Below are 23359 nucleotides of genomic sequence, written 5' to 3' on the forward strand. Positions count from 1 at the left end.
TCTTTCGTGGTTCGGGCGCGATTTGATGATGGAAATGTTCGACGGCGTGGGGTGTCGAATTGTGTGGTGGTGTGGTGAATTAAAGATGAGGCTCTGTGCTTTGAAGTGCGCAGACAATAATCTGGCGATGTTATTGTTTTGTTTTTTGAGGAATAAGCGACTGGACGAAGCGGGACAGGCCGTGAAGCTATATCCCGGGGGTGTTCCCCCAAAAAACTGACTGAGCGGGGGGGTGGGTGGGAAGCCTTCAAAGTGTGGAAGGGGGGGAGAGACTTCCTTCCATGGGAGGCAAGGAGGGAAAGGGTGGCTGGGGATTTGGGAACACTCACGCACAATCTGGGACGACGATGGGCGCTGGGAAAGGGGACTGGGAGCTAGGCCCTTCCTGGTTCAGAGAGGCAGCTGGCAGCGCAGCACACCTTACGGATGCTGCGTAGGGAGGGAGTACATGGGGGAAGCTGGGCTCACCTCAGATGGCGGCGGGGTCGCCCAGCGGTCGCGGTCCACTAAGACGAGGTGAACAGGGTGAGGCGAGCTGCCTGTGAAATTGGCAATTGCTGCAATTGGGACGAAAAGGAACTCGACGGGCAGCAGCTACGGCCATCCCTGTAGCTTCCCTGGTCCGTTGTTTCCACCTCAGCTCCCATGGTCCAAGTGTCCGACCGGCCACCGCGGCACCCTGTCGAAATTGCCCGCGCTTACGTATGGATGCCTTATTGTATACTTACCTAACATTTCATACTCACCTTGCACACTGCACTTTCTTCCCATCCATCATCCACTCTTACATAGTAGGTATCCATACTACCTCCCTTATGCCATGCATTTTCTCGGCCATGGCTCAGCTCTTTTCTCGCTTCTGCAAGTCACTTTTGAGTCTGGAGTAGTCTCGAGGTCAGTGAGTGCGCCCAATGCCACCATCCACAACGTCCCATGTGGAGATCAGCCCGGCTGGCCTCCCCGCTCCAGCGCTCCCTCGCCAACACATCCTTACCGCCTCTTTCATGAGCCTTTCTTTTTCGAAATCGACGAGACGTGTCGAAGCCGTCACACAAAGATGCGATACGCTTCATCTCTTGATTCATCATTGACTCACCAATGGCTCCTCTAATTCTTATGGTCTGATCCACCCACCTCACGTTTTTCTTCTCTTCTACAACACCTTAAGACAGAGTAAACCACAGCGGCGAACAGGGATCTGCATCGTCGTCCTGCAGCCTACTGCAGCCTGTCTAAACAGGTCACCTGCGGCAACACGTGTTACCACTCTCACTGTCACCCTCTCTGCTGTGCTGGGAGATTATTCATTGGCGACCTCTCCAAGGGTACCGCAGAGCGCTACAAAGTCACAGACTGTGAGAGATTCCTAACCCAGTTGTGATTGGGCCGCTGACCGTAGGCCACCGCGTGAGCCACAGTCGCAGACATCGGCAGATCGGGTATCGCGATGGCGCCAAAAAAAAAAAAGTCTTTGATCCTGAAGAGGGGCGAATTTCCCGTCTGCGCCTGCATGGCGGCCTGAAGCAGGGCGCTGGCTGGTGTTACTCGAAATCGAATGGGTGCCACAGCTTTTCCCAAGTCTTCACAACCTCTCGCGGACCCAAGTCGTACTTAAAGCTCCCAGCCTAAGGTAGCTTCTTTCCGCCGGAGATCCACATTTGCCGTGTTGTCCGTCGGTCCCACTCTCGCCGACTCCCCGGGCCCGCCGGCCCGGAATCCTGATTTTACGGCCCTCTCGGCAACCATGGCGGCGACCATGGAAATCATGTGGACCGCTTTCCAAAAGTGCTATGAAAGGAATCCAATCGCATCTTCTGTTCTAGTCGACTCCGAAAATGTTCTAGGCCTGTCGGGGAATTAAAACTAGAAACGGCTTGGTTCCGAAACCATGGGTTAATCGCCTGGCCAAACCAAAAGGTGTCGGAACGATCCCGAACATGGACCCTATCCAAATCCCTATGGCTATCAGCTCAACCTTCAACGCCATGATAAAAGCGTTTGATCTTTTTCTGAAACTGCAGTTATGTTATCATTATTCACCTTTGTATCAACACATTTACATTATTCAGATAATCCTCTATCTTTAAAATGGTCGTGACGCAAATCCACAACGTTCTTGAACGCCTAAGACAAGAACATTTCGTCGCCTCCATAGTCTTCGCTACTGCAGCTACCGCCGCACTTCTAACCACAATTTTGCTTCAGTACTTCAAACCAGTCGGAAAACGCAGAGGAAAAGATGGAAGACGTCCCGTTCTACCACCAGGCCCCGAAGGCGTTCCCCTGTTCGGGAACCTGCTTCAAGTCAGTGCCAGTAAAGGAGACCCCTACAACAGAGGCGTACGTATCCATCTCTTCATGTGTGGAGCTGTGCGTGAACATTAATCTAACGTCTGATCCAAAATATACCAGCTCCTCTCCATGGCAAAATACGGAGAAATGACCACTCTCCACCTAGGCTCAAAGACCCTAGTCCTCCTCAACAGCAGCCGCGTCGTCAGCGAAATCATCGCCAAGCGAAGCAGCCAGACGAGCACCCGAACCCCCATGCCCATCTCCAACGACATCGTCGGCCGCAACCGCAAGTCCCTCATCATGTCCCAAAAGGACTGGGCCGAGCCCCGGCGCGTCATGCACTCCCTCCTCAGCGGCACCGCCCTCCGCCAGTACGGCGAGTTCCAGGAGCTCGAGAGCACCCAGATGATGGCCGAGTACGTCTTCAAGCCGGGCATGTGGTACCGCCACCACTACCGCTACGCCAACTCGGTCATCCACCGCATCGCCCTCGGCGAGCGCCTCGTCAAGAGCGAGGAGGAGCTCGTCGACATGCAAAACGCAGTCACCTTCTTCGTCGGCTCCATCGGCAGCTCCATCATCGACTGGTTCCCCGACCTCGCAAAGCTCCCGCGCTTCCTCCAGCTCTGGCGCCCGCACTGGGAGGCCCTCGGCCAGTGGAACTACGACCTCTACGACCGCTGGTACAGCCCCATCGCCGCCAAGGTCGAAAACGGCACCGCGCCCCCGTCCTTTGTCCGCGACACGCTGCTCCACCCGGACACCAAGTACAAGGGCGACCACGTCGACGGCATGTACGTTGCCATGCAGCTCATCGAGGCCGGCAGCGACACCACCCGCGAGGCTCTCAACATCATGACCATGGCGGCGCTCGAGTACCCGGCCGTGTTCAAGGCGGCGCGCGCAGAGGTCGACGCCCTCTGCGGCGTCGACGAGCAGGCCCGTCTGCCCACCCTCGCCGACATGGACGACCTGAAGTACATTTGCGCCATGGCCAAGGAGATCCTGCGCTGGCACGTCATCTTCCCGCTCACGCCGGATCACACGACGTCCGCGGACATGGAGTTTGAGGGGTACTATTTCCCCGCGGGGACCGGGTTCGCCATCAACGGGCCCGCCGTCGCCAATGAGTGCGAGGATCCGGACGAGTTCAAGCCCGAGAGGTGGCTGGACGGTCACGAGGCGGATATCGCGCATGGGTTGTGGGCTTTTGGCGGCGGACGGAGGATATGTGTGGGATACCGCCTGGCTCAGCGTAGCATGTTTTTGAATATCGCTAGGCTGGTTCAGTGCGTCGACTACAAGCCTGTGAGTGGTTTTCCCTCTTTGTCCCTCGGATTCGGATTTTGTAACAGCACTAACTGGAGACCTACTTCTAGAACGGACCGTACAACAGGAACATCCTGAACCTAGAGGCCACGGGCGAGCCCTTCCCCGTCAAGGTCGACATGAGGAACAAGCATTACGAGTCTCTCATCCTGCGAGAGGCTCAGGTTGCTGGTGTTTTGGAGGACGCTAAACTGATGCGGGACTAAATTAAATGCTCGCCCTCCCCCTTTTCTATAGAAACACTTTTGATTTTGGCACTTGAATCTCGTGCCTGCCTCTTCTGCGCGGTGTAGGGTAGATTCGTACTTATATTCTACATTATCAAAATCTATCGAGACAGTGGGAGTATTCACTGATACTGGGTAATAATACCGTGTAAAAGATATCGAGAATCGCCCGAGCAGCCAGCAAAGGTAGAAATTAAAATGAATTCTACATTATCACATACAAAGTAAAGAAAGCCCTGCTTCTTTTGTTACCACTTTGATGTTGCCTCTCTCTGTCTGTCCCTCCGTCTCTCTCTTAAAAGGTCGCTCCACTTTCTATCATGAGTTCAAAGTCTCGTAACCCATCACCTCCCACCCGCGAAAGAAAGACATAGGATCAGGCTCGAGAAGCAGCGAGACATCGATATCCGCCGGGAGCGACCAGCTCTCCTCCAACCCCGACGCGCAGTTCATCTCAGGGTCCATCTGTTGTCCCGATGGTTCCCTAGCTATAGTAAACAAAACGTACCGTGTCAGCTTTGCTGTAATGACGGCATACCCGTTTGAGCGAGAAAAACAAAAAGGCTCACCTGCTTGTAATTGCGTGACGGCCCCGTCAATCTTGCGCAGCAGATCCAGCGACTTGCGAGCCGAAACGCTGAACGCCGCGATGCCCTGCAGAATGCCCTGGCATTGCTCCCACGATGCAGACGTTGCTGTGTGGTCCAGCCCTGTCCAGAGGCGCGGACAGAGGCGGCAGACGATCAGGACTAAGCCGGCGGCACAGGCATCTGTGATATTTTTATGATCTCGCGTTAGCCATCTCTTCTGCTTACTATACTCAAATGAGGGCCAATTGCCTTGGGGAATCAAAGAGAAGAAATGAAGGTGGAAGTGTCTCACACAAGCTATTCCACCACCACGCCCCCGTCGTGTCCGTCTGATACGAGCCCTGCACCAGATCAATGAGCTGCATGGCCGCGTCTACACACGCCCTAGCACACTCCGTCAGGAACGGAGCCCTGAGGCCCTTGTCCCGCGACCTGGACGCTGCTTCCGATGATGGGCGGCCACCGGCGGTGTCCCGATGAGGTCGGGCGTACTCCGCAGAGAGATCGGTGAGAATCGGCCTGTGGAGCATGAGGCGGAGATACAAGAACCTATATTCAAAGAAGTATCCCCCATGTTCAGTCCCCGGCTCTCGTCTGATATCGAGTACACAAGAATGGCGGCGCGTACCTTGCGTGTAGAACGTGCTTTTGCGTCGCGAGGATACGGAGGTCATCTGGAGACGAGACCCCGTCCAGCACGGAAGCTTCAGACTCGCCTCCCCACGAGAGGAGCGGCGGTACCAAGTCCTCAAAGTCGGTTAATTTGGAGTCGAGCTCGACAATGGCGTCGAAGCTGAGTCCTCCTATGCCTCCTCCTCCTCCTCCTCCTCCCCGCGTGCCGCAACTTGCTCTCTGGGCGGGACAACGGTTCCGCCACGCCTGGTAGACTTGTGAGAGGATGTTCTCGAGTATCAGGCTCAGCTTGAAGCTTTGGGTGATGAACTCCAGCTTAGGCTGCTCGAGACTCTGGTCTGCGCCGGAATGAGATCTGGAGAGTAGTTCGTTTGCTGATAGATTGGACGTGACGGTAGGTCGACCGAATGTCATGCTCACGAGGCTGACAACATATTAGCCGTTACTACCTTTTTTCTCATGGTCCCAAATGACCCTGGCAACGTATATAAACAATGATAGGGGGCCAACTCACGTATCGAGAATAACACAACCCTGCCACGTCCGCTGCCTAACGTCCATCTCCAAAGTGAACCCTCTCTCCTCCTCCGCCCCAAGGCCGGCCCCCATATCCCGCGCCGCCACAACATCCATATGAAGCCCAAGCCCCTGCGCAATCCGACACGCGATACCAACGGCATTCCAGCACCGATCGGGAAACGGCGTCCCCTGAAAGACCAAGCCGCACAGCAACAGCGTCTGCACGACGCCGAGGTTGTTCTTCTCGAGTAGGTCGACGCTGAGGCACTTGCGGCTCCGTAGCAGAAAGACCTCGATGCTCTTTGCCTTTTCCGCGCAGGTGAGGTCCGCAAAGTTGCAGGCGAGCGCAAAGATGGAGTTGAGGGCGCTGTGGAAGACGATCGTGGTGGCGTCTGCGCCGGGGGAACATCCCAGACCTACGCCGCGGAAGTCCGTTTCTCCTGCTTCGAAGGCGGCTGCTGCTGCTGCGGTTGTCGAGGTCGTCGGTTGCCAGAGGGATTCGTAGGCTCTTTCAAAGGTCGGTCTGTGGAAGACGGGGTAGAGGTAGTGTACTCTTTGAAAGTACAGTTGAAGAAGATAATCGGCAAACGGGCGAGGCGGTAAGAGGAACTTGTCAAAGTCGGCGTATAGAGAAGACGGCGTCGAGAGGGACGGCAGTGCCTGCTGGCTCCGAAATGGATTGGATGACTGCACTCTTGCAGGGGCCGAGTTCATCGCGCTGTAGGCCTCCTTTAAGAACGCAACGGCTGAGGAGCTGCCGTAGAAGTCGGGCTCCGCCAAATTGTTAGGCGAGTCCTCCAGATCATCCTCGGCGAGAATGGTGCCCATGGCCGTCACCCGTCTCGCCTCGCTGGAGCCGTCGACGCCAACGGACGAGTACGGCGATGGCAGCTGGGCTGCCGCTACCGCTGCTTGGTCGTCGGATGTGTCCATGGCGCAGGCGGCGTCTAGTGCGGTAAAGTCCTGGGTTCTCGCAGCGGTGGATGAGATATTGTCAGCGGCGGAGCCGTGAGCGTCTTGCGCAGTGACTTCGAGAGTGTTGATGTCGATGCCATGTGATGTGCAAGCCTGTTCCAACTTGCGGATGCGCTCATGAAGCGTCTTTGTATAGCTTTTTCGTAGGTAAGCATAATGAAGGAAGAAAACAGCAAATCATCACATCACGAGAAACTCACTCATCGCTACATGCCGTTCTTGCATTGTTCACCGTGTAGACGCAATGCTCGAGGGCCAGTGATCGTCGTTGACACGTCGAGCATATGGGCTTGCCTCCATCGCAGCGTGCCTTGCGCTCTCGGCATGGCTCACATGCCAGGGTAATTTTGCGACGACGCTGCCGTTCCTGTCGCCCAGGAGGCATCGCGAGGTGCTGTGTCCTGCCGTGACGGTCGCGTGTGCTAGCTTTGAAGATGTTGAACTTTTGGTGAGAAGCATGCGCTCCTGCGTTAACAAGTTGTTAACACCGGAATAATCTCATGGCTGGGTGAAATTGTGATTGTCGGAAACTTGAGAACAGATCGATAGAAGTACTGACAAAGTACCCATACCAAGAATATCAACAACTCTACGGAGATGTCGGATGGAGATGTTCATCACGGGGTACCATGGAGTGTACAGGCTCAAGTGAGTTTTGCGGGGTTGAACGGCTATTCCCTTGACGTGCAGATCGGACCGTGAAGTTCCCCGGCGGAAGCGGGCCACCGGGACGAGTTGAAAGCCCACCGGGGACTTAGCAGTTACGCTATGACTATCACCACCACAATGATTGGTGCGTATTTTCGCCGTTTGCCTCGACATGGGTACAACTGCCGGACCCGTCAACTACCTTACTTACTTGTATTGACGAAATACCTGGCATGCCCCAGATTTGGTGGTCAGATCTTGGTGAGCTTATGTGTTTATTTCGATGCAAGTAAGGTAGGACACCTTATCGAAGGATATGGCTGCAAATGGATCGACTATTATACGTGGAAATCTTAGATGCATTAATTAAAGAAACACTGAAAACCTTGGGAACGATTTGGCCGCTAACAATTTGAGGAAATACACGATGACGGCAAGAATGATTTACTTGGGAATAGAGGAAACAAGTGCATCAAAAGAAATCCGAGCCTGGGCTACAGCCGCAACAAAGCCTGTCTTGTCAAATGCCCCCCAAGCCGCGAGACCAAGCAATGTAGTCAGGACGAAAAGCAATGCGCGCGGCTGCCTCTTTTTGATCGACGAGACCGAACTCGTTTGTCCCTGTAACGCAAAGAGTCAAGTTAGCTTCACCATTCACCGAGAAAGTTCGTCGTCTCTACTCACGCTATACTCCCAGTCGGACCACACCGGAAACAGACAGCGATACCAAAAATAGCCCTGGGTATAGGGGTAGCTCATGGCGTTCCACGTCTTGGTGCCGTCCGCCGACTTTTGAAAGTACCAGCTGCTGCACCCCGAGTTCCATACCCTGTGCTGCAAGGCGTCTTGGATGGTGTCGGTGTACGCCTCCTCGGCCTCACGCTTGATCACCGCAGTGCTCGCTCTGCCTTCCAGCGTGGGCTTGAAGACGCGCAGGGCGTAGTTGATGGAGTTTTCCAGGGCCATGATGGACGACGTGTGTCCCGTCGCAGCGTTGGGGCCTTTATGGTGTTAGCAGTCAGGGGAGAGCTCCTCAAGGAAACACGAACATACCCATAATCATGACAAAGTTGGGAAAGTTGTTCATCATCGAACAATTATACCCCTCGGGCCCCCCAAAGGACTTCCAATGGCTCGGTATCGTCTCGCCATCGCGCCCAATCACATTGACCCCGGCAACGAACTCGTTGGTGTGGTATCCGTTGGCCAGGATAATCACGTCGGCCTCAATCAGCCCCTTTGCCGTCCTGACGCCCTCCGGCACAATCTCCAGCGCCTTCTCGTTCGTCAACGTCAGATTCTCGGCGTGCAGGCTCTTCAGGTATCCGGAATCGAAGATGCGCCGCTTACACCCAATCTCGAACTCCGGGATCAGTAGGTCGTGGTACTTGGCCGGCGCCGTAGACCGCATATACTCCTCCGCAACCTTCTTCTGTCCAGCTCGATACTTGCTCGCAGCTTCCGTCAGCGGGAACCCCTGCAACGAGCTCTCCGCCGCGGCAAAGACGATGAAGCGCAGCAGCCGCGCCAGGCCCGGCACGGTCTTGAGCCCGGACCGAATCACATCGGGCACCTTTCTATCAATGGGCGGGAAGATCCAGTGCTTCGACCGCACAATCTGCGTCAGCGACTTTGTCTTGTGGACGACGCTCGGGACGACCTGCGCGGCCGTACACCCGTTACCAAAGAGCACGACCCTCTTCCCCTCGAGCTCGATGTCCGGACGCCACCGGCCCGTGTGCTCAATCACGCCCTTGAAGGTGTCCGCGCCGGGAACGTCAATGTCGTTGGGTGTGACGAGCGCGCCCGTGCCGGCGAAGAGGAACTGGCACTCGTGGAAGAAGGTGGCGCCCGACTTGAGGTGGCGGATTGAGAGGCGCCAGCGGGCGCGCTCCTCGATCCACTGGCAGCGCTCGACGAGCACGTCGAACGACATGTTGCGGACGAGGTTGTACTTGTGGGCCACGCTGTTGAGGTACTCCCAGATCTCAGAGTACGTCGGCAGGACTCGCGTCCAGTGCGGGTTGGGCTCGAAGGAGAAGCTGTACAGGGCGCTGGGGACATCGCAGGCGCATCCTACCGAGACACCAGAGGCTGTTAGCTCGTTGCTCTGAAGGACTGTATCGGGGGTAGATAGTCAAGAATGGGATGTCCTAGACTTACCCGGGTATCGATTGATGAACCAAGTTCCACCCAGCTGGCTATGCCGTTCAAAGAACTTTACGTCTTCGATTCCGTACCATCGCTTCAGCGTTGCTCCGAGGCCAATAGCTGCAAAACCGGAGCCGATGCACGCGAATTGGCTGTAAGAGACATTCTCAGTCTCGCTGACGTCGATAGTTTTCGCCATGATGAAAATCGTCAAAGTCGAGAGAATGAAGTTGGTATCGGACGCTGGTAAGAAGCAAGAGTTCAGTTACAAGTAGGATTGTCGAGAGGACATGCAAACCAGCTGTGGAGGCATGACCATCTCATTGTTTTATTCTAGACACACCTTACACCTCATCCTTCCATCAGCCGTCGTCCATCGTTACCGTTGATGTGATGTGATCAGTCTCCGGATGGTTTCCGTAAATGGACATCTGGGGGGCTGCGGGCGCGTTCCTATTGGTCGGGACGATTCCGACTAAAGGCAAAGTCAGGACCCAAGGAGATGCGACGGTCACTTCGAAGCTGCGACCCCCTCGTCGTCGTCTTCGATCTTCGCACTTCCGAAGCTTATGATTCGGTCTTGGCAGCAAGTCTGGAGCTGATGGAATTGATGAATTTGTTACGTGCGTCCCTCGGCTTGAACACAGTCTGCCCAGTAATGGCTTGGGATGGGTGCCAACCTTCAAGCGCGCATTCTCACGCCAACCACGCGACTTACACAGCGTTATTTAAACCGATATCGCGATGATAGGCCCATCAAGTTAGATCAAACAACGAACATTTGTAACTTGAGAAAGTATCCCTTCTGGGAGTAATACAAGACTGCAAGGTCTTGTGATTCTGTTCGATATGAAAAGTACTTAGTCAATTCGGTGCGATATGTGAACATTGGATTATATTCGGAACCCTTGATACCGACTATTTACATCTTCTAAACGCTCTTGAGAATGCGTAAAAGCAAAGATAAGGAACAGCACCGCATCTTTCCGAGCGCGTAAGCACGCATATTCCTCCTTCTTAAGAACCGACTCCGTCATCACGCCGACTTCACACCTCCTTCCCCCCTGAAACCTCCAACTTTCCAGTCTTTCCATCAACCTTTTGATACCCCTTGAAGTTCACCTTGAGCCCCGCAGTACTCTCCCTCGCAATCCTCCAAAACCACTCGGGAGAACTCCTCTATTTCAACATTAGCAAACTGAATATTCTTCTTGGAGAAAGGATTAGGATAAGAGAGAGGAGAAAAAAGCACTCACCAACATGGCAATATACCGCATGATACCCGGCAAGTAGATAACCTGCCCGTACCCGCTATATAACGCCTCCGTAAACGCCCCCGCAACGGCATCCGGCTCGAGCAGCGGGAACACAAAGGCCGACTGTCCCGTCTCGCCGCTGAACATGGCCGTCTTGATGAAGCTCAGTATACCCAGCGTCAGCCGGACCTTGGGCGCGTTGTGGATGTACTTCAGTTCTAGCTGAAGACTCTGTTGTTTCCCCAGATATCAGTCAGATATTTTCTCTGGAGGAGCTTCATCTCGCGCAGTCCAGCTCGTCCCATATGTTACGCATCCATGACAGAAGAAACATACCTCATGAAGAGCCGCCAACCCGGCCTTTGTCGCCGCATAATCCGCAATCTGCGCAGGCGGCATCACAGAACTCATCGAGCTCACATTCACAATGTGCCCGTGATTCCTCCTCACCATGTGCGGAAGAAACTCCTTGATCAGCAGAAACGGCGCCAGTAGATTCGTGTTAATCGTCAGCTCTACGTCGGCATACGTCCCCTCCATAACGGTGGCACCGCGCCCCAGCCCGGCATTATTCACAAGCACCGTCGGGTCCCCGACCTCAGCGCGGATGCGCTGGCAGAGAGAGCGGATGTTTTCCTTGTCGCTCAAGTCGCACTGGTAGTAGTGCAGATTTGTCCCCGTCCCGGGCGCGGGCTGCCACGCCATGGGAACGTAGTCCACCACGACGATCGTCGTCTGCGGGTTCCTGGCGAGGAGGTCCCGCACCACGCCCGCGCCGATGCCGATGGCGCCGCTGGCGCCCGTGATGACGACGATCTCCTTGGACCAGTCCCACATCGAGTCCGTCGTCCAGTTGTTGGCTGTCCCGCGGGTGAGGTACTCGTGGAGCCGGAGGCCAACGCCGGCGGCCGCGAGCACGCAGGAGGCGAATTGGAGTCGGGCAAGGGTGAAGGGGATCTTGTACGCGGCGAGGGCGGCTTGGTCTATCGACAGCGTTGCTGCTCCTGCTACCGCGGCCACGAGGACCGGATTGAGGATGGTCCCGCGCAGGAAGACAGCGACAGTGTCGATTGTGAAAGTCATGATGATCTCTGGTGGTGGGTGAGTGGGATTCGGGGGAGAGAGTGAATTGGACAAATGATACACTTTACAATAATTCTGGTCATCGAAATTGAGCGATCTGAACCCCCATATAGAGTGGGATGAAGACGAACATCTAAACAACAACCGTCTCTACTTCGTCCCGCCTCCGTGATCCCATCCTCTTCCCTAGACCGTTCGCCGATGGGTCCGTCCCGGACCCCACATCGGGTTGGTTCCGAAGGCAACCCCCGGTTCAGCTTTCTGGAACGGTTCCGTATGACTCCAATGCCCGTCCTCCACAAAAGCTTGTCAAGAGAGAACAGCCGGAGGCGGGGAAATAGATCTTGGTTTCCCCATATTTTGGGACGGGTTCTATATTCTCCATGTCGGCCCGCCGCGGAGTCCGTCAGTGCAGCAGCTCCCCGCTTTATACCTTGGCTCAGTAAACTTGATTACCTCGGCACGCATCTGCACCAACGTTTTGAAGCTGCAAACTGCCTTATTTCAGTCGTCCCCAAGAATATCTAGACTCTTTCGAAAGACTTAGCTGTGGGCTCCTCTTTTCACGTCAGCAAGGAACTCGGCTCCGGCATCTTGGATCAAATCGGCAACCATGGCCCAAGCACAATCTGGTCTCCGACCTCTCCAGAAGATCGGCCTCGTCTTTCACATACTATGGGGTAAGTACTACAATCGACAAGCTACATGACGTAGAACTCACCGAAGAAAACAGCTTTCCCTACCTTCTTTTCAATCGTAGCTCTCGGGCTACCACGCGCCATCCGCCGCGGTATCCCGCTGAGATTCTGGTTCTTGGCCGCAACCTACCGCATCGTCCTGGGCGTCTTCCAGCCACGTGAGATCCAATTCCTTGCCACTCCGACCCTGCAAGTCTACTCGGCCTGGCTCGCAAAGCAAAAAGCCAAAGAGTCCAAAAACGCCAACACCGCCGCCCTCGACCGACTACACCACGACGTCGAGCCTCTCGGCACCGGGGCCGATATCAATCATGTCGCAGCCGCCGGCGACAGCGGAAGCATCATGTGGCTTGGCAACCGCAAGAAAGCCTCCAAATTCGTACTTTTCTTCCACGGCGGGGGGTACGTCGCCCCGCTGGCCCCGGGCCACCTCACCTGGTGCTGGGAATGCTACGTCAACGGCAAGCCCGGCGATAGCAACGGAGATGAGGTCGCCGTCGCGGTCCTGCAATACACCCTCTGCCCGGGTGCTACGTACCCGACGCAGCTGCAGCAGGCCGTGGCGGCCCTCAATCACCTCCTGCGATCCGGCGTCACGCCAGAGAATCTCATCATCGGCGGCGACTCGGCTGGCGGGAATCTCACAACCCAGGTGCTCTGCCATCTCCTCCGTCCCCACCCCGACGTCCAGCCTGTTCGGCTAGGTGGCCCCCTTGCCGGCACGTTCTTGGTCTCCCCTCTCCTCACGCTTCGCACCGATGCCGTCTCCTATCGAACAAATCACCGTGTCGATATGCTCTCAGCTGCCATCGTCGCCAAGGCTGGCGACTACCTCTTTGCCGACGACCATGTAGCGAAGCAAGCCACGAACCCGCACGAACCGCTGGCACTAGATGGCGACATGGAGTGGTTCGGGGAGATTCATACCATCGCCAAGTCAGTATACGTGACGGCCGGCGCGCAGGAGGTGTTCTGCGATGACTCGCGGGTCTTTGCGGAAGCAGTCAGGAGACGGAATCCCGGGTTAGACGTCCAGCTAGAGGTAGCGTCCACCGAGGTCCACGATGGAATTTTGATCGAATCCGAGTGCGAAACGATCGGGGACGCGTCTCGGAGGATGAGGAACTGGGCGTCAAAGTGTTTGTTATGATTTTCTGTCGATCAATGATTGCACGTGATACCACCACCACCTTTGATGAACCTTAGATGCCAAGTGCACGTCGGCGTTTCGTTCTGCTCGTTCCTCTGCTGCCGCGTCGTTCGTCTAGTGCGCTCGTGAGAACATAACATGTCTGTCTCTCATATCCGTGGCTGAAATCCTCGTGGTAATATAGCGCCCTGGTCGATGATTCGATATTGGGCCAAGTCCTTAGCCAGCCACCTGCATGCACTCGCAAGCAAGGGCGTTCTTTTCCCGTCATATCAGACTCGGTTGAGCTTTCTCATGACTCCAAAAAGAAGCATCTGACGTGCAGCAGCACAACTTTGCCCTGTTGCGACGCGCCCGTGAGTCCGGTTCCTCGATTCTGAATTGACTATCTCCAACAGGCAAGGGTGTCCGAACCGAGGTCACGAAGTGCATACCGCGGGTAGTCATTGGGAGGGTACAGCTGCGGCCGGGTACCCCAAATCCTGGATGCACCGCGTCAATTGTTGTCAACACTCGCCCACAAGGGACAAACCGAACAGGTTGAAATGATTCTGGACCACGAGACGGAATTCGAAATCTCGTCCAGTCGTGTCGCAATAAAAAAGGAGCTTCGCCGATTCGTCGCCCTACAAGATCTGCCTCCAAAGAAAAGGGCCAAGACTTTGGCACGTTCATTCGGGGTACGGTAGCGGCGGCCCCCCTCATCTCCCCTCACCACTGGGGAGTTTTCATCATGTAAATATCGCGTAACCGTTTTCCCTTTTCTCAAAGAGCCGCGTGCCCAGCGCCAGCAAGTCCAGTATGACACTGCCTTTTCATCTCGTTTCCCGTTCCCGCGGGTGCGGGAAGCCCAAAAAGACGAACCGAAACGAACCCCCGTTCCACAAAAGCCGAGTTGAGGCTCTTTGGGGCTTGCTTTGACGACATGTTGTCTCTCCCCAGGGTGGGAAGACGTCAACGGCTGCGACAGGGCCTCTGGGTAGAGCGAGGAGGTGTGTAGTTGTTTAAATCGACGTCGACATTGGAAGATTTCGTGAGGAAGGCACTCACAAGGCACCTGCCTCTCACAAGGCACCTTCCTGAGAGGTAGGTGCCTTACCTTACCTAAGTAAGCCATTCAGGTTTCCACATCTGCAAACTGCAGGTGCTCCTATCTTATCGCAAATCAGACCGTTGCACCTGCCACACCACACCACACACCCAGAAGGCACGCCAACATGTCGTTGCGCCCGCAACGCCCGCCAAACCACCACGAAAACCCACCTCTTGCGGGCGCAAGATCCAAACTCCCGGGCCCTTGATGCGTTTCCCTCTGCCTTTGCCGCATCGCCATCGCGCAACGGGAAGGATCAACTCTTTTCTTTATCTAGGAGATCTTTATTTTAGACATGTACCTAGGTCCCTAGAGGGACGAACCGCGTCCCGAGATCTGGGGAAAGGGAGAAAAAAGTCCCGTCGAGCGCCCGCTGGATCTTGGGGTGCAGCGAAAGCTTGAAGCCAGCTGGAAGAGCCGCATCTTGAATATGACTTCATATTTCGACATCGCGACTCCCTCTCTTGCTCTTGCCCCATACACTATGCTGCTCATTTGTCTGGTAGCAGGTGCGTATGGCTCGTTGGGTCCTGCCAAGACATTGAAGGTTGACCCCCCCGTGGCACCGCACTTTCTTGCCTAACAATTTCCCACTTGGCGCCCTCCTTCCTCATCCACCTTCTCCTCTGCGGCCTCCCCTTCTCTCTCAGTGTCTCTCCGTCTCGTCTACCTTTGCCCGATATTCCTCCCACGTTTCCCTCTTTACCAATCTTTCAGCTCGCATGACCACCATCTCTCTTCACTCACACTTCTCCTATTCAATTGCAAAGATAAGGAACCAAAAGAACTGGCGGCATCAATCAGCCTTCGTATCCATATCGATCCCCCCTAGTCTTCTCACTTCCGAATTTCTCCTTCACCCGCGCGGCCTTTCATCAACCGACGTCCAATGCAAGCCGCCAAACCCCCATGATGCATGCTCGACTAAGGTATATCACACTAGCTCGCCCCGACGGCGTGAACGTTCCCAAAAAGTGGACATACTTCTGAGATGGGCAGACCATCTTTGGGGGTCGCGACGCCGGTCCGCCCACTCAGCGTTCAATTCCTTATCTCTTGGACATTCGGCCGTGGGTGGGGCTCACTAAGGCGACAAGCCCCCCCGACGTCGGTAGCGTGGGCGAAGAAAAGGGTGCGTCGACAGGGGGCTTCGATGTTGATGGGAGGATCCTTGACAAGTTGACGATGCCGCCCCATCCAACGATCCCACCCCCCTCGAAAAGAAGACCAGCGTGAAGCGTCAATTCCCGACCGTTTACACTAGGCTACAGTACGTACTCATTCATTCCCTCTTCTTCGACATGTCTTTATGATTAATCGCCTCGATTACCAACGGTAACGGTGTTGTCTACGTCCGCTCGGAAACAGTCGCACCCTTCTCCAGAACAATAGCATCAGAGCTGGCGCCGACGTCGGCTTATCGGTACTGTGCCGCGGCGCTTGGTCTGTCAATTTTAGAAAGCAGAAACGAGAGTCATTATCCGAAGCTGAAAAATGCCCCCAAGCAGAGGACACAGACATACTGTTCGGTGTCCCGGGGCGCATTGTATGCAGAACGTCATCCCACTCGGCGTATCATCCCAAAGACCCAAGTCGCGTACGAATACGTATGCATGCTGTTTGGGACGGCCGGCAGAGGGGACATAAGATGCGCGAGATGAACGTTCCAATTTGGGCAGAGAGATGGAGGACCAATTGGATCCGCGGTCTCCGAGCCAAACTGGCCGAACCAATCTTAACCACACCGTGGTCGACCGGACGTGGTAGCCAAAACGGAACGAATAGATGAGCACCAAAGCAACCCGATCACCAAATAACGTAGCTCGTCCGGGGAACTGCAGCCCAATTATCCGCCTGGAAAACTCAGTGCCTCGAGTCGCGTGTAAAAAGTCAAACCCAAAACTCAATCATCGAGACAAGAGTCGGGGCGAGAGGGGAGACGCACTGCCGACTCGACAAGAGTAAGAGTATGAGTACCCAGTGAGACTGGGTGTGAGTGAGCAGGAAAACCCGGGCAACAACCTGATGTCTACTACAGTAGTCGGATTTGCCAACGAATCAAACATGCCAGAAGCAGAAATAGAGCTTGCGCCAAGGCTGATGGCCGTGTTTCGATCCTTTCCCCCTCACCCTCCACCCCCATCTGCACAACCTTCCTGACATTCCACAAACTTGTGACACTTGACCGCAATTGTCCAGCTCTGCCAAGCATGTACACATACAGAAGTGGTGCGCTGTTTTTGCGTTCACTCACTCTGCCTCTATCTTCTTGGTTGTCATTTCCGGTCGTACAGCAGGATGAGACATTCAGTAACACCGCATGCATCCTCGTTGTAATACCCCCCTCCTTATGCGCTCTCTCGATGCTTTCGTCCCATTACACTGTCAAAGTTCTTCACCCGGAGGGAAATGCGCTTGAGCGTTTAGAATAGATCAGAGTCGCTTTTATTTGGCTTCTCATTACGGATATACCATGGGGTATTATACAACAATAAAAAAAAGTATCTGCTCGCTTCGCATTTTGCGGGATATCCTTCCAACAGGGAAAACAGCTTTAGATCAATCCCATCCTGTAAATAACGCCTCGCTTTTGGAGCCCATACGGCACCCAAAAATTCAAACCAAAGTGACCAACTCTTCCTCGTGGCACGGGCCCCAATTTACAGAGAAGGAGCCTTCTCGCTCCTGATCTCGCCTTGGGGCGTCGCAGGCTTGGGCTCGTCTGATCCGCTGCTTGCTCCGTTGTTGGCCATGTGCTGATGCTCCTCAATTCCGTGCTGGGGAATGAACTTTCCCTCTCCGGCGGGCTCGGCCTGGTGAGGGGTCCAGGCAAGGAAGTCACGGCGAACCTCGACGTAGTCATAAGAGAATTCACCGTGCTGGTCGTCGTCCATACCCAGGAGCTCGGCCTCCTCGGAAGCGCGGAGCTTCAGGCCAGGAATCATGTCGATGGCCTTGGCCAGGATGGCAGACATGACGAAAGTGTAGGCGCAGCAGGCGACAATGTAGGCGATTTGGATGTACATGAGCTTGTAGTTGCCGTCAACCCAGCCGCCGGAGACTCCCATGTTGACACCGTCGAGACCGATAATCGAGCTGGAGGCGAAGAAGGCGTTGAAAATGAGACCGACAATACCGCCGATACCGTGCTCGGCGAAGACATCGAGAGAGTCGTCAATCTTGAGGAGGAATTTGACTAAGGGACAATTGTGTTAGAAGTGATCCCATTCGGGCACGAGGAGGGATAGCTTACTCTTGGTGCCGAAGTTGCAAGCAACACCAGCGACAACACCGAGGATGATGGAAGCCCACGGAGTGATGACTCCGGAGGCAGGGGTAGCGGCAACGAGGCCGGAAATGGTGCCGGAGCACCAGCCAACAAGAGACCACTTCTTGGCCAGACGGAAATCGAGAAGGCACCAGGTCATGGCGGCGAACATGGCGGTCAAGCAGGAGTTCCAGCAAGCCATGGCGGCACGGAGGTTGGCACCGAAAGCGGAACCACCGTTGAAACCCAACCATCCGAACCAGAGAAGAATGGTGCCGAGAGTGATGAGGGAGATGTTGTGGGGACGGAAGTTGAGCATCATTCTCTCGTTGCGACGGCCGAGAACCCAGGAGTAGGCGAGAGCCGACATGCCGGAACCAATCTCGACGGGGCCGCCTCCGGCGTAGTCGAGAACACCGTACTTGAAGGCCCAGCCGTTAGCGTTCCAAGCCCAGCAGGCGACGGGGGCGTAGACGAGGGTGGCCCAGAAGAAGATGAAGACCATGCAGGGAATGACTCGGCCGCGCTCGGCGGTGGCACCAGCAGTGAGGGCGGCAGTAACGGCGCAGAACATCATCTGGTAGAAGGAGTAGAGAAGGGCGGGAACGAGAGGCGAGCCTTGGGAGGGAGTAGCGAGAACCTTCATGAGGCCAAAGTGTCGAAGATCACCAATGAAGCCGTTGGTAGCAGTTTCGCTGAAGGCCAGAGAGTAACCCCAGAAGTACCACTGGAAGACAATGACTGAAAAGCTCATCATAACCACCCACAATTGGGAGAGGGCCGACTTTCTGCGGGCGAGACCGGAGTAGAGAAAGGCGATGCCGGGAATCATGAGCAGAACCATGGCGGCCGAGACGAGAATGTAAGACTGGTCACCGGATTGGTACCATTGGTTCAGGTTCGTGGTGGCTATTCACGGATTAGCATCAAAGTCGGTCGAGGCGAGCCCCAAATGTTGTGGGAAGTTGTCGACGTACTGGAATCACCACCGTAATCGGCATTGGTGCCATTGAACTCCGTAGGAGCTCCAGTATGCGTGTAAGACATGATGGGCGATTGGTGTGCGATATCGAGGTTGGGGCGAGGTGTTCACCAGAGGATTGGATGGCGTAGAAGAGTCAGGAGAGGGGACGAGAGAGTATTATTATTTTTTTCTCAAGAGCAAGCTGTCTCGAATGTGGACAGAGCTGGGACGAGATTGTCGACGGCCAGGGTAGGTCGGATTCAAGATGAGACGAATTGCCTGGGTGAAGAGGAACGAACAGGCGGACAGGAATGAGATGGGAGGGACAGGTAGGATCATATATAAAAATACCAGACAGATAGGACAGAAGAGAGAAGGGGTGGCTTCAAGAAGGACGTGGTTGCGGCAGAGGGAGCATGGAATACTGCGGTGATCCCTGGCCGTGTCTGGGGGTGTAATTGCCTGGGCCAGCGGAGCTAGTGTGGGCAATCCGCATACGGAGGAGGCGTTGTGGGAGCGGATGGGGAGGCACTGGAGGGCATTGCTCCGTAGGTAGACATTTGACATTGGGCAACGGGTTAATCAGTGGGTGATTTGACAGACAGGAAAGTGTAAGTGAGTTTTGGTGCGGGTAGATAAGAGACACGACACGGGCCATGTTGGGCAAATGATGAACATGTGAGTGGACAAGCATGGTGCGGCGGACGCAGTACGTTAGAGGGAATAAAGTGGGTGCTTCTCCTCTGCTAGAGTCTAGGTAGGGACTATGGATAGTAGAGACAGAGAAGGAAGAAGGCGGGAAAAGACTGAACCTGACTGAGCGTTCTATCCCGAACTCAATGCCCGTGGGCCCCAAAGCAAAGAAGGCAAAGCATGGCAAGTGCAAGCCAGACCCGGCCGTTCGGGGGAAATCCTGGCCTAGAGACGCCCCTCCCCTGCCACAAGTAGAACCTGCATCGGTACGTACCGCGGAATGTCCTTGCACCTATCGCGCCCCACGCCTTCCTCGGCCGGCCACCATGTCACTGTTATTGTCATTCGCATTAGTCCTGATAAAGTACGTACTCTGGTACTCTGTACTGTCTCTACGCAGTACACACCAAACTCTGAATCGAAGGAGCTGAAGCAGGCACACCTGTCTACCTTGACCACCTAGAGACGACGATGATGATGCAGGTGTACGGATAGGCAGGCTTCAACTCTTCTAAGACGACAGCCCATGGTAGTGGAATCAAAGGCAATAGGCCTGGGGTGATTAAGCTCTTGCTTCGGCGCACTCTCGCCGTCTATGTGGAGGTCTACGGAGTAATACCTGTGCCAGTACGCGTGTTTGTGTGAGACTTTGGGGCACAAGCTTGTCCATGATCCTCGTCTCCTCCCATTCGCATCAACCAATTTCTGATGCTAAAATGCCATATCAGCGCTGGCCTGATCTTTCACCCTATGCACCCATGGCATCTCTGTCTACCAAGATCAATGGTCTAAGTTCAGGCTCAATGAACAGTGATCAGGTCAACCCTCCACCCGGCCGATATCTGTCCCGACAGGACAAATACCTCACCGGCTGCGACACTGCCACTCCTGCCGAACATACAGCAACCAAAATACAACTTGCCAAGCCAAGCCATCGAAACTATCGAGACAGCTTCAACAGTCACGCTTGGCTGCCTCCGTGTCTCCCCCCAAATTCCAATCATCCTCGGTCCTTGGCTGTCATCATTGAATCAATCATGAACCAAAAGAAACATCGACCCGAACAGACGACCAGTCTCCCAGATACGCTTGACAGAACCACAGATAAGGCATGCGATAGGCGCAGCCCAAGCGGGACCTGTCAGTGGTGGACAGTAATTGGGCTGAATCAAAGAAATGCCTTTGGTCCACTCAGAGCTCACTGTGGCTGTTTAGTCAGCCAATCCCATCACAAGTTTGCAAATACTCTCACTCATTCACTCTCTTTTTCCAGAATCCACGCTTGTCATCCCCCCCCCCCCTGCATCTTCACGGCCCAGCAGTCCGGCAATCACTCGACCCACCTGGACACCCTCCACCGATGCAGGCGGGACAAGACCTCACGATGGTGGGACTCGGGGGTGTCGGCCTGGGATACCCCCAAATCCCTCGCTCCCTTTCTTCTTCAGTGGAATTGCCCCAATGGGGTAATCCTCTTCACGACAATTCCCGTCGCGTCCTCCACCCCCAAACCCCCAAATTTCAGCTATTGATCAGGTCAGAGGATGTCTCGACCTTATCGTAAGGCTTGACTTTGCTTTTCAGCATTGGCATTTGCTGACGGGGTTTGCTCCCAGGAATTCGGTCACTGCCCTTGCTCGAGCACAGTCCTATCGCGGTACTCTCGACTAATACACTTCGATTTGTCTCACATAGCGCACGCGATGCCTGCTGCCGACCTCACGGCCAATGACTAAAGCCAACCCACCCACCTACCATGAGGACATGATCCCTCATGCCCATCTGCGCATCAGCTTCAGTCAAGACGCTGAGAGGCGGACGGCCGGCGAGATCGGCCATGCGTTCCTGACAAGACTCTTCATCCATGTTGACGCCAACTGACAGCCTAATCTGCCGGAGCCAGAGATAACCTTTGGTGTGGCGCGTACCGTCATTTCAACCGAGCGAGGCTACCGCGACTTTTCTACTAGCTCCAACATTGTTGTGGCATGATTTGAATGCTCTCGGTCAAGTTGCGTTGCAACACCAAGATGACTTCTGGAGCAGGTCGGCCGCTTGACGACTCGAAAGACTGACCAAATTTCTTTTCTCGAAAAATTCGATTCCGCTCTTTACCCTTGCTCGTCGAGGGTTCTGGCTCTTGCAGCTCCGTTTTCGGCACATGTCAAGGAAGAAATCGGCTTGCTGGACCCATCGCTCATTCGGAGACGCGCCTCTCGTTGTGGGGGTTGATATCCATTAGTCTTCAGCCTGGCAGCCGTTTGCTAACACTTGAGAGCAAAATTCACGAGGGGCATCGCATCCAGACTCCAGCACTCAAGGGAATCGGAGAACGTAGAGGGGCCTTCAAACTTGGCTTCCTCCACCGTGGTCGATCCCAGGCTGGGGCGCTCCGGGAGATCCAATCAACGCTATCTGTTTGGCTGCATCTCTAACAGGCACAAATACGGTTGCTTTTGAATATATTCAACCAATCCCTAACATTATCAACGCCCTTTCAGTCTTGAATATTTGGACGACGGCTATCGAGTATTGGAAGTTCAGGCGCAGGATGTCATTATCTTCCGGCTCTCACGCTATAACCACCGGTTTTGAACTGCCGTTCTATTTCTCACGTTTGAGACGAGTAGCATCATGGGCTGAGATCGATTCGAAGACTTACCGAAACGATGACCATGACCCCACTAACCATCCTCGGTCGCCACGCCTGTATTTGTTAGAGGTGGGAAAACCTGGGCGGTGCTCAAGATCAGCAAGGAGGCGTGCCTCCAAATCAAGCTACTGACATGACCATCAGAAAGACGCTCATTGCACCGGATAAGCGCCTCAAACAATGACATTCTCTAGACACGTTGCGCATTAAACCGAACGATGAGCTAGGTAGACTGGAGATTTCGCATCTCGGTGACGTCCGCCTCACGCATCGAACCTGATAAGCTCCTGCGCGACCAGTCGAACGCTTCGCGATTATCTGCATCAAATCGCTGCATGAGCATATGTCATCGCTCTGGAGCATCATGCCCTATCGCGCGCTATCCCCTCCGATACTGCTGCACCCCAGCTTTGGTCCCCCAAAATCTTCTGCTACTTACTGCCGGCTTCGAGCTCCTGAGATGGGGGCCTCTATACTAAGTGCGCAGCGATGATCGTGTTCGAGAAGAACCCAACTATTGCCCAGTCCGGGACGACGTCCGCCTACTTGAAACCACCCAACATGTGGGCATCACGGCCCAGAAGTTGGGGGGCAACCGATAATAAAAAAGATGACGTCCAATGTGTGTGGTGCGCCTCTCCCTCCTCCCATCCTAGCGACGCCGGTCGTCCAAGAGAAGAGATTCCCTGTTCCCGGCGCCAGTCGACCTGCGCTAAACCTTAGCCTTATCAGCGCCCAGATGAGCCAATCGGAACCCCGGTCGTTTTGTCAGAGCAAAATGTCATTTTCCTTCTTCGCTAGCGGAAGAGGGATCCACTTCGGGGGCGTTCGCTCCTTACCGGCAGTCAAAGTGGGTCCGCTCGGGCCGGCCGAAGGCCGGCCGAAGGCCGTGGGCCTTCCATTCCTTCTCGGTCATCCCCTATTTGTTCTTCTCCTTCTAGAAGGATTCTACGGATATGAGGTTCAGGCAAGTCGAGTCGGCGTTGCAGATTGATGGCTTGCTTTTGAAGAGAGCAAGTGACTACGTGGCTTTGGACGATCGTATGTGGTATCGTATGGAGTTGAATCGATCTGGAATGTGATGAGGCTTCCACCGTATCATGGGAGTATCAAGACTTAGAAGAGAGGCTTCCT

At 54.8% G+C, this 23359-nt stretch overlaps 7 protein-coding genes across 7 annotated transcripts; 3 read left to right on the top strand and 4 right to left on the bottom strand.

Annotated features, from left to right (window-relative positions):
* Window positions 1-1098: 1098 nt before the first annotated feature.
* Window positions 1099-1370, top strand: CPAR01_14687 (uncharacterized protein; the record flags this gene model as incomplete). Its single annotated transcript, XM_060498937.1, has 2 exons — window positions 1099-1119; window positions 1173-1370. The coding sequence occupies 2 exons, from the start codon at window positions 1099-1101 to the stop codon at window positions 1368-1370; spliced, it is 219 nt and encodes a 72-aa protein (XP_060342400.1).
* A 718-nt stretch (window positions 1371-2088) lies between these two features.
* Window positions 2089-3830, top strand: CPAR01_14688 (cytochrome P450; the record flags this gene model as incomplete). The annotated part of the gene is made up of 3 exons (XM_060498938.1): window positions 2089-2340; window positions 2413-3603; window positions 3675-3830. The coding sequence occupies 3 exons, from the start codon at window positions 2089-2091 to the stop codon at window positions 3828-3830; spliced, it is 1599 nt and encodes a 532-aa protein (XP_060342401.1).
* A 339-nt stretch (window positions 3831-4169) lies between these two features.
* Window positions 4170-7186, bottom strand: CPAR01_14689 (fungal specific transcription factor domain-containing protein; the record flags this gene model as incomplete). The annotated part of the gene is made up of 7 exons (XM_060498939.1): window positions 4170-4339; window positions 4421-4621; window positions 4734-4990; window positions 5070-5498; window positions 5589-6704; window positions 6801-7065; window positions 7141-7186. 7 exons carry the CDS (start codon window positions 7184-7186, stop codon window positions 4170-4172), a joined length of 2484 nt encoding a protein of 827 aa, XP_060342402.1.
* A 474-nt stretch (window positions 7187-7660) lies between these two features.
* On the bottom strand, window positions 7661-9566 carry CPAR01_14690 (monooxygenase; the record flags this gene model as incomplete). The annotated part of the gene is made up of 4 exons (XM_060498940.1): window positions 7661-7837; window positions 7901-8217; window positions 8270-9334; window positions 9380-9566. The coding sequence occupies 4 exons, from the start codon at window positions 9564-9566 to the stop codon at window positions 7661-7663; spliced, it is 1746 nt and encodes a 581-aa protein (XP_060342403.1).
* An 848-nt stretch (window positions 9567-10414) lies between these two features.
* CPAR01_14691 (short-chain dehydrogenase) lies at window positions 10415-11706 on the bottom strand (the record flags this gene model as incomplete). Its single annotated transcript, XM_060498941.1, has 3 exons — window positions 10415-10546; window positions 10624-10854; window positions 10960-11706. The coding sequence occupies 3 exons, from the start codon at window positions 11704-11706 to the stop codon at window positions 10415-10417; spliced, it is 1110 nt and encodes a 369-aa protein (XP_060342404.1).
* Window positions 11707-12319: 613 nt separating this feature from the next.
* CPAR01_14692 (alpha/beta hydrolase fold protein) lies at window positions 12320-13554 on the top strand (the record flags this gene model as incomplete). Its single annotated transcript, XM_060498942.1, has 2 exons — window positions 12320-12386; window positions 12440-13554. The coding sequence occupies 2 exons, from the start codon at window positions 12320-12322 to the stop codon at window positions 13552-13554; spliced, it is 1182 nt and encodes a 393-aa protein (XP_060342405.1).
* Window positions 13555-17307: 3753 nt separating this feature from the next.
* Window positions 17308-18962, bottom strand: CPAR01_14693 (ammonium transporter; the record flags this gene model as incomplete). Its single annotated transcript, XM_060498943.1, has 3 exons — window positions 17308-17843; window positions 17901-18824; window positions 18893-18962. The coding sequence occupies 3 exons, from the start codon at window positions 18960-18962 to the stop codon at window positions 17308-17310; spliced, it is 1530 nt and encodes a 509-aa protein (XP_060342406.1).
* Between the last annotated feature and the right edge of the window lie 4397 nt (window positions 18963-23359).

The sequence above is a fragment of the Colletotrichum paranaense genome (assembly GCF_030867605.1).
Source record: "Colletotrichum paranaense strain IMI 384185 chromosome Unknown Scaffold_16.1, whole genome shotgun sequence".
Classification (NCBI taxonomy): domain Eukaryota; kingdom Fungi; phylum Ascomycota; class Sordariomycetes; order Glomerellales; family Glomerellaceae; genus Colletotrichum; species Colletotrichum paranaense.